Source organism: Pinus tabuliformis, chromosome 8 (assembly GCF_031772625.1).
Source record: "Pinus tabuliformis cultivar Carrire ecotype Pingquan chromosome 8, CPIR1, whole genome shotgun sequence".
In the NCBI taxonomy this organism is placed as follows: domain Eukaryota; kingdom Viridiplantae; phylum Streptophyta; class Pinopsida; order Pinales; family Pinaceae; genus Pinus; species Pinus tabuliformis.
Genome location: NC_142294.1, coordinates 1,493,437,427 through 1,493,462,087, shown reverse-complemented (window position 1 = coordinate 1,493,462,087; position 24,661 = coordinate 1,493,437,427). Strand labels below are relative to the sequence as shown.

The 24,661-nt window shown below is 38.6% G+C and overlaps 1 protein-coding gene across 1 annotated transcript; it reads right to left on the bottom strand.

The window, feature by feature from the left end:
- Positions 1 to 1,162: 1,162 nt before the first annotated feature.
- Positions 1,163 to 23,009, bottom strand: LOC149241478 (calcium-transporting ATPase 8, plasma membrane-type-like). The gene is made up of 4 exons (XM_089370557.1): positions 22,430 to 23,009; positions 2,472 to 2,558; positions 2,325 to 2,370; positions 1,163 to 1,260 (listed from the first exon to the last, which is right to left on the bottom strand). Exons 1-4 carry the CDS (start codon positions 22,670 to 22,672, stop codon positions 1,163 to 1,165), a joined length of 474 nt encoding a protein of 157 aa, XP_089226683.1. The 5' UTR covers positions 22,673 to 23,009.
- Positions 23,010 to 24,661: the final 1,652 nt, after the last annotated feature.

The following is a 24,661-nucleotide window of genomic DNA, read 5'->3' as shown; positions in this document are numbered from 1 at the left end:
AACATGTTTGAAAGGGATACAATGATGCTAGGGTCTTTTTGGAGTGATTGGGGATGGAGTTTTAGTCACCCACATTAGCATTAATATTGTATGTGAATGTTTTTTTTAGTTTTCATCACAAACATCTATTTTTCCCAGTTCTCAATGCTAGATGGCTATTTAGATATCCCAAGGATAGATGGGTATATTGACTCCAAAATGTTTGATCTAGCAAATATTTTATAAACTAAGATTTTTTTATAAACTAAGATATTTTTATTGACTAGTCATTTATCAAGGAATTTGTTCCGAGACCCAGATAGCCAAGGGTGGGCTTTTCCCAAGATCAATATTTAGTTTTACTTCAACATAAGGTTCATTAGTTTACTATCTTATTTAGAGATTGTTGCTTTGTAGTTTACTCCCTTCTGTTTAAATTTTTTCCATTTATGTCTACGTTTAAACATACGATTAGTTCCTTATCCACTTTGTGTACCAGCTAACATGAATAGGTAGAGCATGAGCTTCTAGCTTTTGAGACACATGGTTAGATCTCAAAAGTTTTACTTTGAATCTAGACATTTTTTTTTTTTTTTCCCGTTAAATTGACACAATGCATCATCTGAATCGCTCACATACATGTACAGCAGACTATGGGTATTGCATTCTGTTTCTAAATAATGTAAACCTTGATCTTGTAAAAGTACGTACGTACATACATGAAAAACTTACTTCCGTTTTTATGCCCAAAGCAAGTGACAAGGCCGCACAAATCATCAAAACGATGAGTGTCGTGTCCTGAAACGCTTCCCACACAAATACCTACCAAAGGATGCAAGTTCATATATATAAATAACTACAAAGCCAATTTCAGAAGGGATAAATACGCCTGCAGGTCAAATATATAGTGTGATGTACCGAAGAATGCCAAACAAAACATTACCCAAAAATTGCGTGCAGCCTTCCGTGGATATGTGTTCTCTCCATATGCTTTCCTTCGACTTTCAAACTCTCTTGGATCTTCTCTAATGCCCTTCTCGATATCCGTATGTAATAGATTGGCTACTCCATTTACCTGTTATCATTTAGGGTTCTTACTGTAATAACTACTTCAGCAGGAACCTAAAAGCATAAGTCCATCATAATTGAGATGTGTGAACAAAATAAAAAACTCATCTCTTTCTCAACTTACCCCTCCATTCTGCTCCAGAGCATTAAGATCCTGGTCTCTAACCAACTTTGCAAGCGTTATTGGTCCAATTCCATATCCTTCATTTGGAGCTAATGATGGCAATAATTCATGATTTTTAAATAATTAGTTAACATGGTTTAACCATAAACTGAACAGGCGTTCTGGAACATTTAATATGCACATGAAAGTAAAAGACAAAAAATAATCAATAGCATTCATTCCTTCCACATGGCAATTAAATGGTAATTGTAATAACAGACAAAGCATGAAACATGTCAAGATATTGATCAAAGTTCTGGGTGGATGGCATCTAACAAAGCTAACTCTAGAGTCTAGATACAGAAACTTTTACATATAATATTCTTCATTCCAAATGTCCACTGGAGCTAAAATGAAGATCCAAAAGCTCTAACATTAAAGCAAAGACTCTCTAAAGTCTCTATTTGGGCATAACCAGAAGGACCACGAGTGTCAGTAAGCTAAAACTAAGACCCAAAAGCCGCTGACATTAAAGCTAAGGCATGTGATATGCCGAACACGAACCTGCAGTATATTTCAAAAGATGCCACGAGGGTATAATAAAGATCGATAAGTTTTGTTCCACAATTTAAAAAGAAATAAATAAAAATATTGAGTCATCATGATATCATTTGAATGTTATATGCAACTGCAAAAGTGGGCTACAGTGTTTTCTTGAGTCGTCATGATATCATTTGAATGTTATATGCAACTACAAAAGTGGGCTACAGTGTTTTCTTCTAACAACACCAGGGTTGTCCATTTAGTTCATTGAACTTAAATGCAGGTGGGATATAGGGATTTGTAACCATATCAAAATTTGGGTTATTAGTCTTCAACTGCGAAAGTGGGCTACATTGTTTTCTTTTGACAATAAGTCATGCCCATTTATCCCATTGAAAAACACTTAAATGCATGTGGGATATAGGGATTTGTAACCACGTTCTATTACCAAAATTTGGGGCAAAGGCCCATAAGAAAAAGTTAATAGTATTGGCCATAATGACTATAATCAATAATTATTCTAATTCTTCAATAACCACTCACCAATTTCTTTTGTTCCACATATAGAATTATGTAGTTTAGTTAACGGATTAAAGTGTTATAGTATCAAAAGAAGGAAAAAATTTCATACCGTTCTCTATTCCACTCAAAGTTTTTTCCCTAACGAGCTTGGTTGCCTGCAAGAATGAAAAGAAAGGGTTTAGGAATGTTGTATGCTTAACATGCAATTTGCCTTCATAGAAATAAACAACAAAAGCCACAATTATAGATGACTTACCTCTAATGTTTCACTATGGATTCTGGCCAAATCCCGTTTTAAAGTATACCTAAATCGGCGACTGGGATTCCGAGACAGTGTTGCTTTCTGCATATGCTCATCATAAAGCATACATTAGAATATACAAAACAAAGGAAGTCCAAACATGTTAAATATTCCAGTAAGTTAATGCCAACATATTTAATTCCTATAGTTCTCATTAGTTACCATATGAGAAGGCTATTCATTATTTAGTTCAATGTTGTTATGAATATAGCTGACTTGTGAAGAATGTAATTTATGTGTTTTTGCTTTAGTAACTGAAAATTAGTCACATGCTATAAAAGAGTTGCAGAAAGTAGCTTATCAACTCACTCACCAGCTCACAACCAAGAAAACAAGAGGAGTCCAATGTATTATATAGGAGTTAGGAGTACAAAGCTAGTATATCCCAAAGAAATGGAAAAGGAAGAAAAGAGATTATCAGAAAATGATAATCAAGAGTAGAAAGGATAACGAAGAAATGTAAGGCTTAACCGCAAAGAAATAAAAGTCAAACAAAGCTGCAATATATGCATTGATGTTTCACATTGCTATAAGCACCTGATAAAATATTTGGGCAGGTTCCTCTTGACTAAAGGAATCCACTTAAATAAAACAACAACTAGAGTTAGCCTACTAAAAATTAAAAAATAAAATGCCTTCTTCTAAGGTGAATAGATTCGAACAAAGAATTCTACACAAGGTTGGACTTTTTATTTGAACAAGCTCAGTCCATTTTGAGTATAGACAACATAGAAGCTCAAAATAATATAGCCTTCCTCTGCAACATACCTGCAAATTAGTTAGCCACAATATTCATATAATCCTATAATTGGGCTAATTTTTCTCTCTAACTAGTCTAGTAGTACTTGTTCAATTAAACACAAAATCAACTTCATATATTGTTTGTGATGTGAAAAGAAAACAAGAAATTGAAAAAGATACCATCCAACAACATTTTTCTTAAAGGGAAGGTGGTATTGATTATTTATGAACCTCCAAATGCCTTAATCATCTTTAAGTACATTTCCTATATGATGTTTCAGAAAAATTAAGATTTAGGTCTTTGATCACATTATACAGAGAAATATTAGATCTTTGAAAATATATGACATTTTGTTTCTTCTTTATAGCAAATAGTACAACTAATATTGTATGGAGATTTGCAAATAGACTCTTGGAGTATTGGATAGACTTAGAGGGATACATTCCTATGGAATTTCTTTCTTCATTACAATTGTTTACTTATGGAGACCTTTGATGAGGGAGTATTACTTCTCTCTCTTTGCAGGGTGGTTATACTTGTTGCTTGGTAGTCTTTTCATTGCTTGCCTTGTTGCTCACTCCTTTGTTGCACTTTTGATGGATGTGGAGCATATTATGTCATTATGGTGGTTTGATAAATATGTTTATATTAGATATGGATGATCTTTCTAAACCCCCAAGAGGTTATATGATGATGGTTAGGAGATATATGTTTTATGATTGTTTAAGTTCCCTAATGAACTTGCATAATGATGTGGTATTATTTGGTGGCACTTGAATAAGTTTGGTACATGGTCAGGTTGGACGTGTTATAGGGGAGAAACTTGATGGTGGAATGGGTTAACTGTTTTATTATGCCCTTTTTTTGTGATGTGGCTATAGTGGGATGATTCATGTTGTTTTGGTGAGATTTTCCTAGGTGATGTGACTTTATAATGTCACATTTGCTAGACATCACCAAGGGACAAATGTGTTTTGTCATATTAGTACTTTCATGATATTTTGTTTCCTAATTTTGATTTTTTACGGAGATCTAACTTTTTTATAATTTTAGATGGTGATTTTGATGCAATAATCCTATATGATTTTAGCTTGGACTTTTTTTTTGTTATATGGAAGTGTTTTTCTTAGGACACATCCTTTATTTACATGGTACAACACTTTCGTAAACTCCACCCTTGACACACATGTTCATGGTGATTTTAATTTGTTGGTGACTTCTTAGGAGAAAAATTAGGGTTATATTTGAGTATTAACCTTTGTACAAACATGTTAAAGTTGCTTCAACTAGTATTCGATGGTGAATTTAAATCTAATATATCCAAATAAAGAACAATGGCTTAGATGTCCACTTTCTATGACCTAGTACAAGGAAGATGTGTAGTTTCTTATGTGCTCGACATAGAATTCACTCATGACATTTAACAAATTATTAACAATAAATGAAATATTTTGATATCAACCGAAAATAAAATATTGAAATGTCCATCTTAAGAAAAATAATTTTACATCAAATATATATGTACGAAGAAAGATAGTGAGGAGTAGTTGAAAGGAAAAAATTTCTTATCTTTCCGATAGGTTCTTTTAACTTCCCATGTATGAGGGAGATGTATGATTTCTTGAATGCTTAATATGTGTAATCTCTTCCATCACCTTTGTTCTCACATTACTCTATAATCCACTATACTATCACCGCCCATTTCGTTAAGGCTTACTCTTCAATAATCACCCTGTCCCTCCACTCCATAGCCTTAGCATTCCTATCTTTAAGGAAGCTCCCCATGAGTTGGAGAATAGCTACCCAAAAGTGTGAGGGAGAGTTATCATAGTTATAGTGAGTATCCTTCTTGAGTGTAAAATTTTATCCTTTTGGTGCTTCTTGCTTCCTATCATTTGGGGATACTAAATTTTGTTGTAATATTAGATGTTGAGGATTCTTTCAATAGTCAAGTTGTACAAATGTTCAGCTTAAAATTCACTTCTTTTTTCAACCATGTTTAAGGTAGTAAGGGTTGTTGTTTTTTTGCACGATTTCCATTAATGGCTGTTGTTTTTCTACATGATTTTAGTTTTATCTATAGCCTACCCTTTTATCCATTCATTTTCCATTCATTTTGATGCAAGAGTATTGACAAAGTTAAGTGTTTGATGGAAAATTGAATGAGAATTAAAATATGAGGAATCTGTGTAGATATGGAGTGTGAGAAAATCATGGGTAGAAATCCCACTGAGTTAATTATATGAATATTTGTAAAACATGGATAGTTTGGTAGAAGTTAAATGAGGTTGGTCCCACAAACAACAATATAGATAACAGAAAATTATAGATGGCGTGAAGTTAAAAAAAAATCCAAATTTTTAATGCTTACGTATGAAGAGAAGTTTGGAAAGATAATATTTGAAAAGTGAAGATCACAAAAATAAGAATTCAGAGAAGATTGTGATGATGCGGGTTTTGAGGTAGATGTGGATTTGTAGAGTTACAACATAAATCTGTAGGTTAAGGAAAATAAAAAAGACTACTAAAGTATCCTTTAGAAACTAACACAAAATCCAAGAAGAGGAAATGGAAGTGTCACGTAAAACATAGTAGAATCGAAAAGGTTAATGTTGGCAGCATCCAAAATAGTGGGAGTGAGATTAACTATTGGTAGAAAATAAAAGAGACTAAGAAAAAGGTGTGTACTAGAATCTAAAAGGTCAATATGGGTGGAATTTCAAATACTTGTATTCGCTAGTGACCAAAAATAAGAATATGGGTAGGAATTTCAAATACTTGTATTCGTTAGTGACCAAAAATAAGAATGGGAAAAGGCATATAGATGTATCGATGAAAATGGAATTAATGAGACTTGTTTTAGTGAATATTTACTGTTATACTATATGTATTATATTGTATTTTGTTATTATTATTTTTGAATGATTTATTATAAATTGTTTTTTATCCAATATATTGTATTTGTGGGAGATATGGTTGAACTTAATAATTTTCTCACAGTTTTATACTTTAATAGTGGCATAGTTACTTTTTTGTATTCTCATATGTGAATATTTGCACTATTGTCATTGGTTGATATTGTATTAATATAATTTTGTATTAGAGTTGTAAGTTTAGGGCTTCTTAAGAAGTTCACTATTTCAGGTTTCCATTGAAATTGTCCTCCTATTAAAAAAATCAATCTATGCAAGTCATGTAACAATAATTGTAACTTTTAAGATGGAATTACGGATGTAGCATGGAGAGAAACTAAAATTTCATTGAGTAGTATTTACATTTTTGACCCTCTTTCTTTGGTTAATTTCATTTTTTATTATAACCTGTGGATCATTATTCATGGTGTAAAACAAACTTTATTTCTTCATCTCTTAAGTCCCATTGCTCCCTCTAAAAGCTCCAACAAATTAGGAGACTTCCGAGAATCCAAATTTTCCCAAGCCTTGGTTGAAAAAACATAGGTGAAAAAAGCCTAGCTAGAACCTCAATTTCAACCCATTATGCACCAAGCCATTTGTCTAGTTCAACAAACCTTCAAGCTAGATGTGGATATGTTATTGCCTAAATTTGATAGGACTCTCAAGAATGACAAACTTGATTCTTGAATATGTAACATCAGAACTTATTTCAAAGCCAAGTCGAACTTGATAGAGGTCAACAAGATCATGGTCACTAAAGTTCACATGGAGGAACAATCCCTTACATAGTAAGAGACCCACGAAGCACTTAGAAACCAACTAGAAACCCTTGATCAATGTTTGGGAAAACTTCAAGGATGTTGTTCATCAGATTTTATACCCATTAGATTGCAATGATGTGTGAAATTTTCAATCTATTGCAATGATTGGAAATTATCTCTTTAACAGATTATTATTAAGTGTGTTTTATTTACCACAAAAAACAATGAATAAAATCACAATCGCAATTTCACCAAAATAAAATATGTTACAAAAACAAAATTGAAATTGAGAAAATAGAGCACACACACAATAAAATTGACACCATTATTTTTGGACAAATATCCCTGAAAATAACCCAATGTGGGGAAAATGTCAAGTAAGTGAACGGTTATTATTATGCTTCAGCAGCAAAATTATGAGTATAATAGACTTGATGCCCAAATTGGCAATCCAATGTTGAGAAAATACTGGAAAAATTATTGAGAGAATTTTTCCCTTCTCCCCTAAATAATTCAGCAATAAGTTTCCCACATAAACTGGCTGTCCAAGACCCTTTTCCAGGCATCTACACAAATGTTGCATAGTCCCTCACACACACTCCCTATATCTTCTTTTGAATCAGATGTCCTGCCTGTTGATACCTCACGAAGTGATTCTCTGGCCCTCTAGAAAATTAACTCGTCCTCCAGCACCTGAATCAACCTCCTCTTCATTTGAATCGAATTGCCTCTTTGAGGCTCTGCGCAAACCCTACAAAAACTCCTATGAAATAACTCAACCTCTCTCAACTGACTCTTTTATCACTAGAAATCTCCTCTAGAATCTCTACTACTTCTCCTCTATCTTTGCTACTAATCTCTGGCTTGAATTCTCTTCCCAATTCATTGGCAAACCAATGGACATGATTAGGTCCCCATCAATGACTAAGGTCATCTCAAACTCAATACATTTGAGTTTCTATAGAATTTTGACCTTCCTCAATTAATCCCTTTAATTAATCAATTTCCCTATATTAGACTTAAGCAACTTTTAATTATTGATCAATTAATTTAATTGAGTTGTCTCTCGGTATTTTCTCCTGAAACCTTTTGTACGTTTTGGATATCTTGTGTTTCGTAGCCTCTTTGACCAAATTTGAGATTAGAACACCTTTATGATGCTACAAAAAAATAACACTCCTTAGCGAGGAAGGTGTTCTCTCTGTCTTCACCTGTAACATCTTCCTTCACACAATTGATTTCTGACAACTGTGACACTCTACCACTACCCACCAAGCCATTATGCATACTCTGATTCATCTTCCAACCCTATAGTTGAACCATAATGCATTTGCGTTGTTGCTAACATTGCATTGTACATCCCTTTGATGCTGCTAACATTGCTCAGTGATGCCACTGATCACATGATGTTGTTGTTGCTACAACTATTGCAACTGAGAAGAAAACTCTGAATCAATTGTGTCCTTGGAATGACTCTACAATTGTATCTTGAGTCTCTAACTGTAACTAGCCTTTGCACTGTATACTGAGTATCTTTCTGCGCCCTAACTGGTTCTACACCCCTCAAATAACTAACTACAACTAGTTCTGCAACTGTCAATCAAGATCTAACTACACCATGTTGACACTGGTCCATTCGCTATTGAAAACCATAGGCTCTTGTAGTAAGGGTAATTATCCATACGAGCAATAAATTGTGAATGTTCTCTTCTGTGCACCCTGCCCAAATCTCTGTGACTCTAGGAACCAAAGCTCAATATCTCCCTTTACCTGATAAATCAATACTCCCAACAATGTCATCAATTCCCATATCCATCTCATACATAAAAAAAAATCAAACTGAATTAATAATTTTGCAGCACCGTTTTACCCTACTAAAAAATCTTCATGGAATTGAATCAAGTCAAAATTAAACAAATATTTGATGCATCATTTTACTATACATGTGGCTTCCATGTTGTTATTAGAATATAAAGACACAAACTCCACTTATATGTGGGAGGGAGTGAACTTATTTAGGAAAGTCATCTATTCATGTAGCAAAAGAAATCAAAATTTTATTCATTTTCCAGCTAAATTAATTTCAAATGAAAAAAACCCAAAAATATGTTTTGTTCCACCATACTTAAAACTTCTCTTCAACCACCATTGTTGGGCAACGGATCCCCCACAACATGTTTTTGGGGCCTAAAGCCCGAGTTTTGGTTAATGTAATGTAAGGACTCTACAAAGTACGGGTGCGGAGTGCGAAGTGTACAATTGAGTCATAGGGTTGTCCACCATAAAATAATGTAATTTAATGTAAAGTTGTGTCGGCCTACCCATGGTCCACGGACCATGGGATTATATAAATAGAGCAAGGCTTGAAGTGTAAAAAGAGCTAGCGAAGTAGGAAGTAATAGATAGATGCGAAGGCATGGTTAGAGGATAGAAGTGGATCTGAAGTGTATTAGGTCATAGTAGTAGGAAGAGGCTCTGAAGCTGAGTGCGCAAAGGCCTAGTAGAGTCCGCAGCTGAGTGCACGGACCCTTGCAGCTAACTGCGCAGGGCAGAGTCGGGTCTGTAATTGGATTGAACTTGAAAAGGATTATTAATAAAGATAAGTTTGATTCGAAGCACTGTGCATCTGTTCGTGGATCTATATTTTGATGTTATGCATTATTTTTATATGGTTATTTATATGTGTGCACTTGATAAACACTTGTATGAATGTTTTTGTATGAAAATATTCTAAGTAACCAGCAAACAGAACCTAATTAAGAATACTTGGGTAATTAACACGGGTCGTTCTGCGGCTAGAGCTGCCCGAAGACAGTAACATAGGACGCAAAGTGCCCACCGGTGCACGTAGCCTAGTAAGTACGAAGGTTGGATCGCGTCCCTATCGCCCCATATCAGACATCCCCAAGGTGCGAAAACCTAGTTCTATCACCCTCCCATACTAATTCAGATGAGACCTCAGTCTGTGCTCCATGGACTGTTGCCAAAAGGGCTAGTAGTACCGGGATTTTCTTAGCTAAATCAACTCTGAACCTGGGTCAGGCCCCACTAAGCCAAAAAATGGTTCTATTGCCGGGACCGGGATCTACCTAAGGGATGTCTGATGTCGTGCCACTAGAACCCAACAAAGAAGGAAAGTGAAGAGTGGTTGGACAAAAAAATTCACGAGTTCGTGACACAGGAAAATAGAGCTCTGCAAGTATCTAAGGAAAAGTGGTTGGAGCGCTACATGTATACGAAAATCCACGAAATTTTCTTTGCATCCTTTCCATCTAAGCTATATGAGTGGATTGTGAAGTTAGACGACAGCGAGGGTAGGGGTAGGCTTGACAAACCAATAGTGTGGACTCTGGAATTAGTGCACAGACTAGAGGCATCAGAAGATAAGCTCGCGTGAGCGGTGGACCATTGGCTTGACTAGATAATAGGGGGATTTATCACTGAGTTTGCAGTAGACACGACCGTGAGCTACAACAAAGCAAAATGACGCTTTCTCAAACGACCGCAAGGTAAGTATATTAAGTCTTTGAATACTTCGATTAAGATGCTATTGTGCGAAAAGAGGGTCATGAGAATACATTAATGTTTGGGATTACGCGGAGCGAAAATATCTACAAAAGTAGCGAAGAATTAGAAAACAATCCCTTAATTTCACCTTCGCGAGAGAGTGAGGAAGAGCTCGCTGAGGTCTCTCTGAGAAGCGCGGTCAGTTTGATAAGGAAGCACATTCTGCGGTTACCACCTCCACCCACACCACCACCCGCTTCACCTCCCTCACCTCCATCTCCATCCACTCCACCTCCACCACCTCCACAGTTTAGTATGGCGAGCGCAATCAAACAACCAGTATTCATAGGAGTAGGGAATGAAGATCTGGACCAATTCTGGTTCATGGTAAGAGCAGTATGGGAAGCGCAAGGTGTCACGGATGACAATATTAAGAAGGCTACATTGGTGAGCGCACTGCAGGATCATGCATTGACATGGTATATCAAGCACTCTAACGACCACCCAAACGTAGGGATCAGAAATCCAGATCGCGTTGAACAGGGAATTCAGCAGGCCAAAGTCAGAAACACAATCAATCATCGGTTTTAAAGAAATTGCGATGCTCTCAAGCAAGACTCCGTGGGATTTGGATCAGTGGATGAAGAGTATGATCCGCGAAGCAAATATGACATTGACAGATGGATAGCATCGCGCATGGTTTGTGGCATCTCTGACACCGTACTTGAGGACGACGCTGTCACAATAGAAACTTTCCACCTAGGCCGAAGCGTTGGAAATGGCGATGACGTTGCATGAGACCCCGATACAAGACCCTAGGTTGGGAGTTCAACAAATCCACACACAACTACAGAATCTATGCCTAGAAATGCAAAGTTTGAAGCAGGATAAGGAACCACAGCTAGAGGTGCGCAAGGAAGTATGGTGCATAAAATGAAAAGAACAGGGCCATGACAAGGATCACTGCCCAGTGTTCACAAACTACTTGGTAGGAGGAGGGCCAATGTTGTTAAGACCAAAGGCACAGGCAGGGCCAAGTGCGGCACCCCTGTTATGGTGCGCGATCTTTCGGATAGGAGGAAAACACATGACAGAGAATTATCATTTGTTGCAGAAGTATACGCAGACACCACAGCAGTTGTTTTGTAATTTCTACAGGTCGGTAGGCCATGATGAGCACACTTGTCGCAGCTACGAGCTCATGATGGATCAGACCCCAACTTATAAGATGCAGACAGAAACACGAGCCCTCGACCCAGCTACAGGGATGGCACAAGCTGGATTTCAGGGGCAAGGTTGAGGACGAGGAGGAATGAGACCAGGAAGGGGCCGCGGACAGTGAATTTGTTACAATTGCGAAGGACCAAGGCACTATGCCCATGATTGTACCAACCCGACGAGGATATCCTATTCGTATTGTGCTCAGTTTGATCATGAAACAATAGATTTTCCTATGTTGATCACACAGATGCACGAAAAAGGGGTATTCCAGCCTCCTCCGGCTCAGAATATACAAATGATGAGGTCTGAACCACGCAAAGAAGACCCGAATGTGAACATGATGCTCAGAAGTGGTGCAACCACGGGAGAGGATAAGGGGAAGCAACCAGAGGAAGATACATGGGTTCGTAAGGCTCCTGCAAAGGAACCTGAGTTTGACTTAGAACGCGCAAAGGAGACATTCATGGAAGCTAAGAAGAGCTTCGTGGAGGCTTCCACTTCAGGTAGTAAGGATCAACTAGAGCCAGGAATGGATCCTTCAATGTTTACTACCTTTTTGGAGACATGCATGAAATTACTGCGCGGTAACAAGGCGGTTAAGGGACTACAGGAGCTGATCACCAGGTGCACGGGGTCAGGGGAACCATGCATCGTCCGGAAATTGGGGAAGCATGAATTTTTCACTGGAAGATAAATGAGGTTGACTTCATAGGTTGGGGTATATGAAATGGATCAGGTAATCCTAGACATGGGTTCGGACGCAAATGTATTACCGAAGCAAACATGGGAACGTATGGGCAGGCCCGCATTACAGTGGGCCCCTATTCAATTACGAATGGAGAACCAATAAAAGATTTTTCCCATGGGAAGGTTGCAAGGGGTAACAGTTGATATTGAAGGCGTGAGCACATAGACAGATTTTGAAGTGATAGAGATTGTCGATGACAACAATCCCTATCCTGCATTGTTAGCAATAGACTGGGCCACCGATATGAATGGAGTCATCAATCTGAAGAAGTGCAAAATGATCTTTGAGAAAAAGTCGCTACGCATAGTAATCCCACTAGACCCAGCCGAAGGAGTGCACTACACTGAACCAATGCACGACGATGATCTTGACTGTATTTACAAGATAACTGCATGAAACCAGGATTGGGTGAATCTGACTACTGATGGGAGAATCTCATGGGAGTGTGAAAGCTCCTGCACTTTGGATTCAGACGAGGAAGTAGAGCGTTGGCAGAATCGGTTGCACAAAGTGACAATGCTGAATTGCAACAAGATGATTAGATCACTACATTATGTGACAGAGGCACGAGAGCTACCGACATATGATGGATTGACAACGATGGATGAATTCTTGAGAAAATTTGAAAGCGAAGTACTGGAACAGCAGCGATTCGTTGCGTTGAAATGAGCACTACGCACAACACCCGCATGATGGTGGGGTACACATCAAGAAAACTTTGAGGACTAGCGTGGATGTAGAAGGATGATGCGCCTACAGTTTGGAAGCCCCCAGCTGTGAATGAGAGTCGAGCAGCCAGGACGGAGCAGCTTGTGTGCCCACCTGTGTCGATGGGTACAGACGTGTGCTGTGCAGTCCACACAAGCACACCCCAAACTAAGGATTGAAAATCGAAACAGGACGCAACATCAGGAAAGGCAACATGCACCACCAACATTCCACATGGAAGCATTCAATAGGGTATGCGGAGTCCTGAACAGGGTTCACCAGGCGAGACGAACTGATTGGGACCTATGCATACCAACGATGTAATGGACCTATAGGGCCATGTACAAAAACTTGAGTGTGAAGATGATTCCAAAGCTAAGGAGTAGAGTAGAGACCATAATTTTGGAGGAAAGGAATCCGCACACAATAGCTCTCACAGTTGGGATAGTACGCGAGGAACCAGACGAAGGAATTATGCAGCTGCGCGAGGGGGAACATATGCAGCTTCAGGATGCCATTTGGCGAGGAAACCTTAAGTTTAGCGAACTCAAAGATAGGGTACGACTATGGAAGAAAAGCGTGTTCATGGATGTAGAGATCAAAGAACAGGAAAATGACATCATGCAAGCATGTCTCGTCGACAAACTAAGAATGACAAGACAAGATATGGATAGCCAAACTCTTGCATTAGAAGATTGTTGTCGAGGACTTGTGACTCTACTACCTTGGCTGCGAACACACCTTACCAAACAAAGTAACCAGAGGAGTGCATCGCATAAGGCAGACTGCATAGCGCTAACTGTTGCAAGGATAATTAAGAAGTGCCCATGGGCTAGGCTGGACAGTGAATTGAAGTCTCGCATAGGTGGTGCAACCACCTGACTAGCCGGAGGGAGCACAGTCTCAGTGCTCCAAGCAGTTGAAAGAGAGCGTGGGACTATAAAAGAGTATGTGGGGAAGCTGCGCGATAAGGAGGTTTCAAGCAGGATTGACATGTCACAAGGGTCACGACCGTGCAGAGGGGGCTGCGTTGCCGGGTAGATAGGCTGGGAAGTGACTGTTGGTGTCACTGTTCACGACAAGATGTCCAATTTAAGGCAAAGAGGAGTGGGCGGCGAGCAATTAAGACATGAATTAAGAGCTAGGTTTGGGACGATCTACCGCCAAGAAGGCATTAATGACTTAGAAGTGGGGGGAAGGGTCAAATTCCAATTCAAAAGATGTTATAAAACACCTAGGGCTAGCCACGAGACAACACTTGGTTGTTTGAGAATTGAGCAATTAGAAAGCATTGAGCATCACGTACTCTTACCACCTTCAAGTGTAGACATGATGACTGCTACCAGACTAGGAGTGAGATTCGTCGAAGATATCACTGGTGAGGTTGCGGAGCCCCATATGGTTCATGAGGAGACCAGAGAGGCAGAAGTTGCGCCAGAAGTTCCAAAGTCATCAGGAACACCGTGGCCAAAGAAAGACAAGCAGGCCATGGGACCAATCCGCGTATCCCCAAGGAACCCATGGTTCGGCAAGCTGTCATTGGAAGAGAAAGGAAAAGTCGTCATCATTGAAACAGATGAAGAGGAGGAAGACTTACAAGCTCTAATTGTTCAAATTGAGGCGGAAGATTATTTGGAGGAGGATGTCTCACCAATGCCTTTCGTAGTGAAGTTACCCATGTACGTCCCTCCATGGAAAGGCCACGAAGAGTGCACTCCAGACCCCGCTCCTCCCTGACGGTATAATGTTTGAAGGTCCGCTTTTGGGACGAGTACCTACTATGAAGTTTAAGGATTGGGACCTCACGGATAGTGAGAAGTTCCCACACCTGGCTACGAAGAATTTAATGAAGCAGAACTCAGAGGGGACCGCTACCATTTTGGATCCACGAAAATGGTTGCGCAGTGTGGAGAAGGCTGGGTTACTCCATCTGCGATGGATACCCCACTACCATCGCACGCCCATCACCATTTTTGTCATTAGGCAGCTGCTGTGCTTGGTGCATGATGGGTATCTCTGGCTGGAGGAGCCTATTCCCATCACGACCGACCTAATTCATAGAATTTCTCACCTGCCCTTCAAAAGACACGACCCCGCTACCATAGCAGGTAAAAGCAGTGACATGACCCTCGCAGAAGCTATGAAGGCCAAGTATAAACTAGAAAAGAAAAAGCGAGGGTACGCCATCGCAAGAATTAAGGACGAAGGGGTGCACGTAGCCACCCAGCTGCTGGCTAGAAAACTGATGAGGAAATGTCGCGCTGATGAACTACTAGCGTCTGTGATTGCACTAGCAGAGAAATGCGCAGAGGGGGTCCAGTTCAACTGGGTGCAGTTCCTCTGCGAGGAGTTTTTAACAAACTACAAGGAGGCTGAGGAGCAGGGTAAGACCTTCCACTACGCGTGGCTGCTCTTATCCATTTTGTTAGTTGCAGGGGAACTGCCTAAGGACAACCAGTTTCACAGTATTGAGGATGATCTGCCCAAAGCCGCGAGGTACACCTCGCTTTGGGCTACAAAATATGCAAAGAGGATTCGCGAGACGAAGGTGTTCTAGGTGTTCATGGAGGCAAGCATCCGAATGTGGATCAACCGAAGGTCGCGCCTATCTCCCACGATTTATAAAAACTTGCAGAGCTCGGCCGAGTTCAAGGAAGATATGCATAACCTGTATATCGGGGTGCACAAGGATCCAGGGCAGAAATGGGTGAAGCTTCTGTTCATCGCAATGGATGATGCGATCTTCGCAATAATGGAGTCTTGGCCCCTGGACTGACATGCCTCGGACTTGACTGAGTTGGAAAAGGTAGCCGCGCAGAAGCAAAAGCAAGCAGCCAAGCATCGTATCACCAAGCTGGCCGAGAAGCGACGCAATGAGAAGGAAACTGTGGAGGCTAGGGATCTCTGTGAAAAGGTAGTAAAGGCAGCGGCACATAAAAAGGCTGAGGAGGCAGCAACAACAACACAGGTAGCAGAAAAAATTACAGCAGAAGAGCCTGAGGAAGGCCAGGAAATGTCTATGGGGTAGCAGATTGGGGAAGGGGACAGGACAGAAGAGCATGTGGACCCCAGTTTAGCATCAGCCTAACTCAAGCAACCACGTGTCCCGAAGAAACCAGCTACCAGGAAGAAGGTGAAGGCAACAAAGACGTTCGTGGACCCGATCATGCTCACAGAAGGTGATCTGTTTGACATTGGCGAAACGGTTTGCGATGTCACTAAAGACGCGCTCCAATAAGTGATGATGGAGGAGCACACTGTGTTGGGGGTGCTTAGAGCGCAGCTACAAGGCTTACAGGTACAAACCCCCCAACCAGGTACAATGTCTCAGTACGTCACAACCGAAACCGCCGAGGCCAAACAGACGCTACGCACCCGTATGGACAAGCCTTTCGTGTTGCCCGAAGGCGTGCTAGCAGCAGCAAGCAAGGTTGACCAGGTTGCAATGAGTAGCATGAAAGGCGTCAGCTTGAACTTGGCAGCCCTGCCTCATGAAACTCTGTACCAGCTGCAGGATGGGGTCATCGCAGAGCTTCGCGCCCGGGAAGGCTGCGTAATCCAGGTCTTGAACGAGCAGAAAATCAACATGGATCAGCTCAGCCTCCAGCGTGATGAGCTGGTTGTGCAGGCTTGCGGACTGGAGCAAGCAGTAGAGGATGCGTGTAGGAGCGTCCCAGAGTTTGTCGTGCTAGCAGAGCTACCAACAACAGAGCAAGTCCACAGATTGGCGGCCGAACTCTGTGAGGCCAGGGAGGAAATGGCGAAGGTTCAGTTGGCGCTGAACCTGCATATCATTGAGCTGCGATTGAAGGCGCAACCGTCCACGACCCCGGAAGTCAGAGAGCAGCGCACCCACGCTATCCAGACGGGGTTGGAGAAAATTGGTCAGGTGATACAGGATTGCATCGAGATGTTGGATCAAGCACTAACCATGCTTACACACCTGTAGGAAGATCCAAACCTACAGCGCCTAGAGACAAAGGCGTGCGAGTTGCAGCAGGAGTACGACAATGTCCAGGACACTGTGCAAGTGGTCGTCCTTACTCAATGACTTGCCAAACTATAGTAGGAAAAGGCACCGAAGGACCAGTTAGATGTTGCGCGACAAAAAGAGGCCTTGCTTAAAGCGTGCATCCAGCCATGGATCGATGAAGCTTTCACAATTACAACTAACATCGAAGAAAAACTAGCACAAATGCAGGGACTTTATGCGGTTAGACAGAAATGTGACCCTGCTCACGAAGGTTTAGAGACACACATGCAGCAAGTACAACAAACAACAGAACTGTGTGACGTGGACCTCCAAGCTGCGCGAGACCTGCCAGATGGACTCCGCACAAAGATCGTTGTACCAACGGAGTGACTCGAGGGTGAGTCACAATGTTTGTTTTGGGGGCCTGTTGGGTAGCGGATCCCTCACAGCATGTTTTTGGGGCTTAAAGCTCAAATTTTGGTCAATGTAATGTAAATACTCTGCAAAGTACGAAAGCGGAGCGCGAAGTGTAAAATTGAGTCATAGGGTTGCCCACCCTAAGATAATGTAATTTATTGTAAAGTTGTGTGGGCCTACCCATTGTCCGCAGACCATGGGATTGTATAAATAGAGCAAGGCTCTAAGTGTAAAGAGGGCTAGCGAAGTAGGAAGTAATAGATAGATGTGAAGGCATGGTTAGAGGATAGAAGTGGATCTGAAGTGTATTGGATCGTAGTAATAGGAAAAGACTCTGCAGCTAAGTGCGCAGAGTCCTAGTAAAGTCCACAACTGAGTGCGCGGACTCCTCCAGCTGAGTGCGCAGGACGGAGTTGAGTTTGTAATCGAATTGAACTTGAAAAAGATTATTAATAAAGATAAGTTTGAGTCGAAGTACTGTGCATCTGTTCGTGGATCTATATTTTGATGTTATGCATTATTTTTATTTGGTTATTTATATGTGTGCACTTGATAAACACTTGTATGAATGCTTATGTACGAAAATATTCTAAGTAACCAGCGAACAGAACCTAATTAAGAATACTTGGGTAATTAACACGGGTCGCACTGCGGCTAGAGCTGCGTGAAGGTAGTAACACAAGACGCAAAGTGCTCGCTGGTGCGCATAGCCCAGTAAGCACGAAGGTTGGATCGCGTCCCTATCGCCCCATATCAAACATCCCTAGGGTGCGGAAACCTGGTTCTAGCACCCTCCCATATTACTTCGGGTGAGACCTCAGTTCGCGCTTCGCAAACTGTTGCCGAAAGGGCAAGTAGTACCGGGATTTGCTTGGCTAAATCAACTCTGAACTTGGGTCAGGCCCCACTAAGACAACAACCATAATCTAGATTTAAACTTCCCTTTCACCACCATAATCTAAATTTAAAATTTGATCAAAACTCCCAGCTAAATTATTGTTTTTCCTTACCTATCAAAACCTATTTTCCTAAATAAATTTCAAATGAAAAAAACCCAAAAATACTGTTTTGTTTCACCATACTTAAAACTTCTCTTTAACCACCATAATCTAGATTTAAACTTCCCTTTCATCACCATAATCTAGATTTAAAATTTGATTAAAACTTAAATCTAAATCAACCCATTCTATTACATATAAAATATAAATTCCATTATCTATAACAATTAGATGTAAAATATAAATTAACTCATTCCATTATATATAACAATTTCCTTTTGTTGATCAAATTTAAATCTAAATAAATTTAAAATTAAGTAAAACTACCCTATCATCCATTACATTACATCGAGCTTTCCCTTGCTCTCATAATCAAATTTAAATGCAAATGGGGTTTGATCTTGCCCCATAATCAAATTTAGAAATATAAGAAGTTATTCATGGGGCAATTAAAAATAGAGACCAAACATATGCATACTTTCCATCTTCTAAGCCTCTCCAGTGTGATGTGCTTGTGCGGAATGTTGAAAACATCGTTATCATCTGTTACGTTATCATTTTTGACAGGGAGTTTCCATTTGGTTTAGTGGGTAGGATATTTGATACAACTTGAGTGGGTCTAATGGTTAAGAGCATGTGTTTTTCCTAAGAGGTCAGTATGTATGCCTTTGTAGACTTAGCAGTGAAATTGTTGCCCTGAAGTAGGTCCCTTGTCCCACGAACAAAAAATTTGGTGTCTAACTTAACTATGACATTAAAAATAGATATTATTATTGAAAAGCCATGATGCATTTCCCTTTCCTCGTTTCCTGAACTTGGCCTGAGAACACGGTATTATCACATTAAAGCACACTGAATTCTTTTCAGAATTCCTCTCACATGCTCTCTCTTCTCAACGCATTTCACATATATTTCTGTGCATTGCACAAAATTAAACTTTAAATACGGATATCTACCCAATGAAAATGAGTTGGAACTCAAGAACGCGACCACGCGAAAATGGCTAACCCTAATATGAAACCATTGAAGCACCTGTTGTGCGTACCGGCATTCAAAAGTCTTATAAGCAAAGCAAGCATCCGCGCACAGGAAAAAAAAGATCTGCGAATGAAATTTGTCGGTGTAGTGCTCACTCGAAAGGAGAATTATAGAGAATAGTTGATAAAGATTAGACCTATCTTCATTTTCAATTGCGTATGGAAAGGCATGTACGAAATAGGGAAAATGCACCTACCAAGCTTACATTAGATAAGGATCGATCTAGTCATGGGAAAACAAGGATAACGAGGCTTATCCGCTAATTGTTTCTTTTGTAAGTGATGAGGTGAGTTATCATTTAGTTTTCATTACAAATTTTTATGTTTCATTAAAAAATTTAAAAGATTTATGACTTACATACTAAATTAGTGGTCAAAATTTTCAACCATGAGTTGAAACATAATGAACTGTTTTCCCTAACTTCTAAAATTAGAGTTATCATGCATGTGTATATGCCATTAGAGCCAAAATGTGGACATTTCTTTCACATCCTTCACCGAGACCATCTACCCTACATATTCTCATTATCTTAAACCCGTGCAAGCTAGTGAGCAACTCAAGTCCATTACTTTTGACTCTCTAGTGGAGAAGTTTATAGAAAGAGAAAAATGTTGGGAAGAAAAAGACATAAGCTTCAAGCGAAATTAGGAAATGTTCTTAGAAGTATTGAGCCGTAGATCCAAGTTTTGAAAGTTTATGGCCATGTTTAAATCACCATTTGTGAGAACTTCTAATCAGTACAAGACATCAACTTCTAACCAAATTTGAAAATGTTTTAGGAGTTGCTAAGTGTTGGAGTTGAGTTCGAGAGTTGATGGTCAACCTTAAACTACCACTTAGTAGAAGCCTTCAACTTTTGTTAGCCATTAGGTTTGTGGTCATCCCAAAACCAATAGATATCAAGAGCACATTTGACCATTGGGATTTGTTCTAATATCTCTACTAGGAGTCACATACACCCCTTTAGATTAAGGTAAAATGTTAGACACTTAATCTACAAAGGTTATGATGTGGAATATGAATTACCACAAGGAGTCCAAAAGACCTTGGAAGAAAAACCCAATAGCCATAAATACTATATTGTATCTATATCATTCTAATGAAATGTATTCAATGCTTATTCTTTTATTTATAGTGTTTAGGGAGGCTTAACACAACAAAATGAATATAAAAATTGATTTCAACCTTTTGTAAATATCTTTCCACAATCCCCATTATTTGAAACTCATTTTTTCTTTTATTCATTTTTTTAATGAATTTTTTATTTATAAGTAGATGCATTTATATTACTAAAAATATGAAATACATGAGGTTACATAGATATCCATACTTCACTTCGATGATTCATGGATCCTTAGAAAAACCCCACATCCACCTTTAACAAGGGAGACTCATAACCACATAGACTAAAACACCAGATATACAGATTTCACTAGAAGCATACATAAATTAGCATACAAAATTCTCTAGAGTCCTGCATAGAAACAAAAATGCATAAATACAAATAAAACCATCAAAGTTCAAATCTTTAACGTTGAAAGGGACACTCCCTCAACCATAACCATAAGTAAAAACAAAGATAAAAATCAAAACTGGACTGCATAGCCAAAACAAAACTTAACCCAAAATTTGTGAGTCGAGAAATGTCGATGAATGAACCATAGTCAAACCATAGAAGTCACTAAAAAAACTAGAGGAGAAGGGACACTCCATATGCTTTGCCAAACTCACCGGTAAGCAACATGAGGAGTCCCCCTACACCTCCTTAACCTACTACATTTTCTCTTCATTGTCAGATGAAGAAATATTAATTGGCACCCTTGCATTGGATCCAGGAGGATCCATCAAGTCCCCTATAGTAGATTCACGTGGAATATGGCTTTCAATATGAGTCATCCTATACTAAAATCTATCTAAACATAACCTTTGATTTCTTAACATTCTCTTAACCTCTTAGAAATATTAAATAAACTTTTTACAAATTAATAGATACATTCCCATATTCATTCAATAAATAAACAAATCGACTCAAATTGATAAATAATGATATAAAATCGATTTCACACCAAAACCTAAATTTCCATTAACAACTTAAATTATATTTTATATTTAGATAAACCCTTTACTTTATAAATTAATACTTCCAATCATATCGATCCATTCCCATATCCATCTTATACATAAATTCCCATATCCATCTCATACATAAATAAATCAAACTGAATTGATAAATTTGCAGCACTTTTTTACCATACCAAGAGCCTTCGCAGCCCTTTTTTACCCTACTAAGAGCCTCTTTGGAATGGAATCAACCCATATTTAAACAAATATTTGGGCATAATTTTACTATTCATATTCATATGACTTCCATGTTGTTATTACAATATGAAGCCAGAAAGTCCACTTATTTGTGGAAAGGAGTGAACATGTTTAGCAAAGTCATCTATTCAAATTTTATTCATGTTTTAAAAAAACTAAATTAATTCCAAATGAAAAAATCCCCTTTGTTCCATCATACCTATAACTTCCCTTTAACCACCCTAATCTAGATTTAAAATCCAAGCTAAATTATCAATTATATAAAAAGCTTAACCTAAATCTAAATCGACCGATTCTATTATATTTATATATAAAATATAAATTGACTCATTCCATTATATATAAATATAATATATAATAATAACACTTACCTTTTAAATCTAAATAAACTCAAAATTAAGTAAAACTCCCCTATCATTCTTTACAATACATCGACCTTTCCCTTGCTCTCATAATCAAATTTAAATGTAAATAGGGTTTCCTGTTGCCCTCATAATCAAATTTAGAAACATAAGAAGTTAACCATGGGCGAATTAAAAACAGAAACCAAACATATACATACTTACCCTCCATCTTCTGAGCCTCTCCAGTGTGACGTGCTTGTGCGGAATCGTGAAAACATCATTATCATCGTGTGTGTCGATTTTGACAGGGACATCGACAACGACGTCTCCATCTGCTGCGGCGTTAGTGGGCGGGATATTTGAAACGACGTGCTGCATTTCCCTTTCCTCGTGGCCATCCTTGAGGCGCTCGTACTTCTCCCGCGAAGGAGTTCTCCTCGAGTTTCCGGGACCGCCGGAGCTCATGGCGATCTTGCTTGCTTTTTCAGGCGCAGGAAAAATGTCACTGGACACAATTACACAAATCTGCAGACCACCTCCAATGCAAATCACAGCCTGCCCTTTAAGTAATTAATACACAAAAATCAAACTAATATCGCCGTTGCGGCGCAAAACTTGGCGTGAGAACATGGTATTACTCACATTAAAGCACAGTAATCTTTTCAAAATCTTCTCAGATTTCTCTTTTTTCCAAATCTATTCTGAACACCAAAATTCCAGATGCTGAGTTACTGATAACACTAGCTTTCAACACAAAACTTATCATCTATATTTCTGTGCATTGCGCGAAATTAAACTTTAAATACAGATATCGAGCCAATGAAAATGAGTAGGAGCTCAAGAACGCAGTCATGCGAAAAAATTTATAAGCAAAGCGAGCATCTGTGCACAGGAAAAAGAAGATCTAATCTCCTCCATATGCTTTGGGCTTTTGTCGGTCGTACAGGATTATTAGGCATCTGCGGTCCCATTGATTTCTTCCGAGAAATTTCTTTTGGTTCTCTTGCATACTAAAATACTCTTTTATTGAGAAAAATGTCTTCGATCTTCGTGATTTACGACAGAAACATCATAACGCGTGGGGTTTTTCTTGGTTAATGTTTGCATTTCCCTCTCGAAAGTTACTAACTATATTTTGCAGCTTAACTTTTACGAAGCTTCGCAGAAATTGTATGGTAGGAGTTTGTAAAGTTAATGTCGGTGCAACCACGCCATGGTTTTGGGTTGAATTTTGTCGGTGTAACCACGCCATGGTGCAATTCCGCTGTTTAGCAGGTTTAGTTGAAGGTTATTTATTTTAAAGTTTTTGGATTATTTTATTAGGAATTTATTAAAACTAGCATAGATCTATTTTAAGTATGGATGGAAGGATTAAATTTATTTACGTAAATTATTTTACAGTATAAAATACAATTTGTTGAAATTTTATTTTTGAATGCTAAATAGAATATATATAGGACGGCATTAATGTTTTAACCATAAAAACGTTTTTTTTTTAGTTTTTATTAACATAGTTTTAATATTGGACATGATGAAGATATAGTCCCACCAAGCTTACAAATTTATACAGCTTGAGTGGGCCTATCCCAAAACTTTATATATAGACGAAAAAAGAAGAAGCACCACATTTAGGGAGATAGGTAATGAACTACCATAAGGAAGGTAGTGAAGTGGCTAGGAGAATGGCTAAGGAAGCTAGGTAAGGACCTAACCATAACCATAAGGAAGCTAGCTAACTTATTGAGTTGTGTGTGTGACGTGGGTGGGGAAACCATTACCCTGACAAACCTTACTACCTTACATTATGTGTTACCACTGAATGGTAGTGGCTTACTCAACAGACCTACAATGAGACAATGACCTCGGTTAAGAGCATGTGTTTCCTCCTAAGAAGTCACAAGTTCAAAACCAGAGGGGGGTCGCAGTGAAATCGCTGCGTGGACGTGGGTCCCAAATTCCCACAAACAAGGGGTTCTCATACACCAATTTGGTGTCTGGCTTCGCTATGACCTTAAAAATGGATATTATTATATTATTAATATTTTTAACTATATGTCAATATTAATTCGTATTATAATATTTTATTAATAACCAAATTATAAGATTTAAACATCTTAATCACACATTTCTTTGTACTTGTAATTACTTTAAAACATATTCATTTTTTTCTGTTTAGAACATAATTTTTATTTTTTATTTTTATTTTAAAGAGGAATAAAAAGACAAATAAACTTACACATCTCTCATACTAAATTGTATAATAAACCTCTCAACTCAATTATTTAAACTATAAAATTTACCTAAATTAAAAAAAAAAAAAAAAAAAAAAAAACAAAACATTTAATTCATTTATACTTTACAAATTCTTATTTAAAAAAAATATTAAAAAATACCGGAATTTGATTTAAAACATCAAAATGTAAATTAAATTATGCCTGATTCAAAGAAAATTAG

Excerpts from the sequence above, each read along its gene's own strand:
- LOC149241478 (XM_089370557.1), bottom strand. The coding sequence starts at position 22,672 with ATGAGCTCCGGCGGTCCCGGAAACTCGAGGAGAACTCCTTCGCGGGAG. Across the intron at positions 2,559-22,429 it reads AGAGGCTCAGAAGATGGAGG|AAAGCAACACTGTCTCGGAA; the intron begins GTAAGTATGTAT and ends GAGCATATGCAG. Across the intron at positions 1,261-2,324 it reads TTTGAGTGGAATAGAGAACG|CTCCAAATGAAGGATATGGA; the intron begins GTATGAAATTTT and ends TGCCATCATTAG.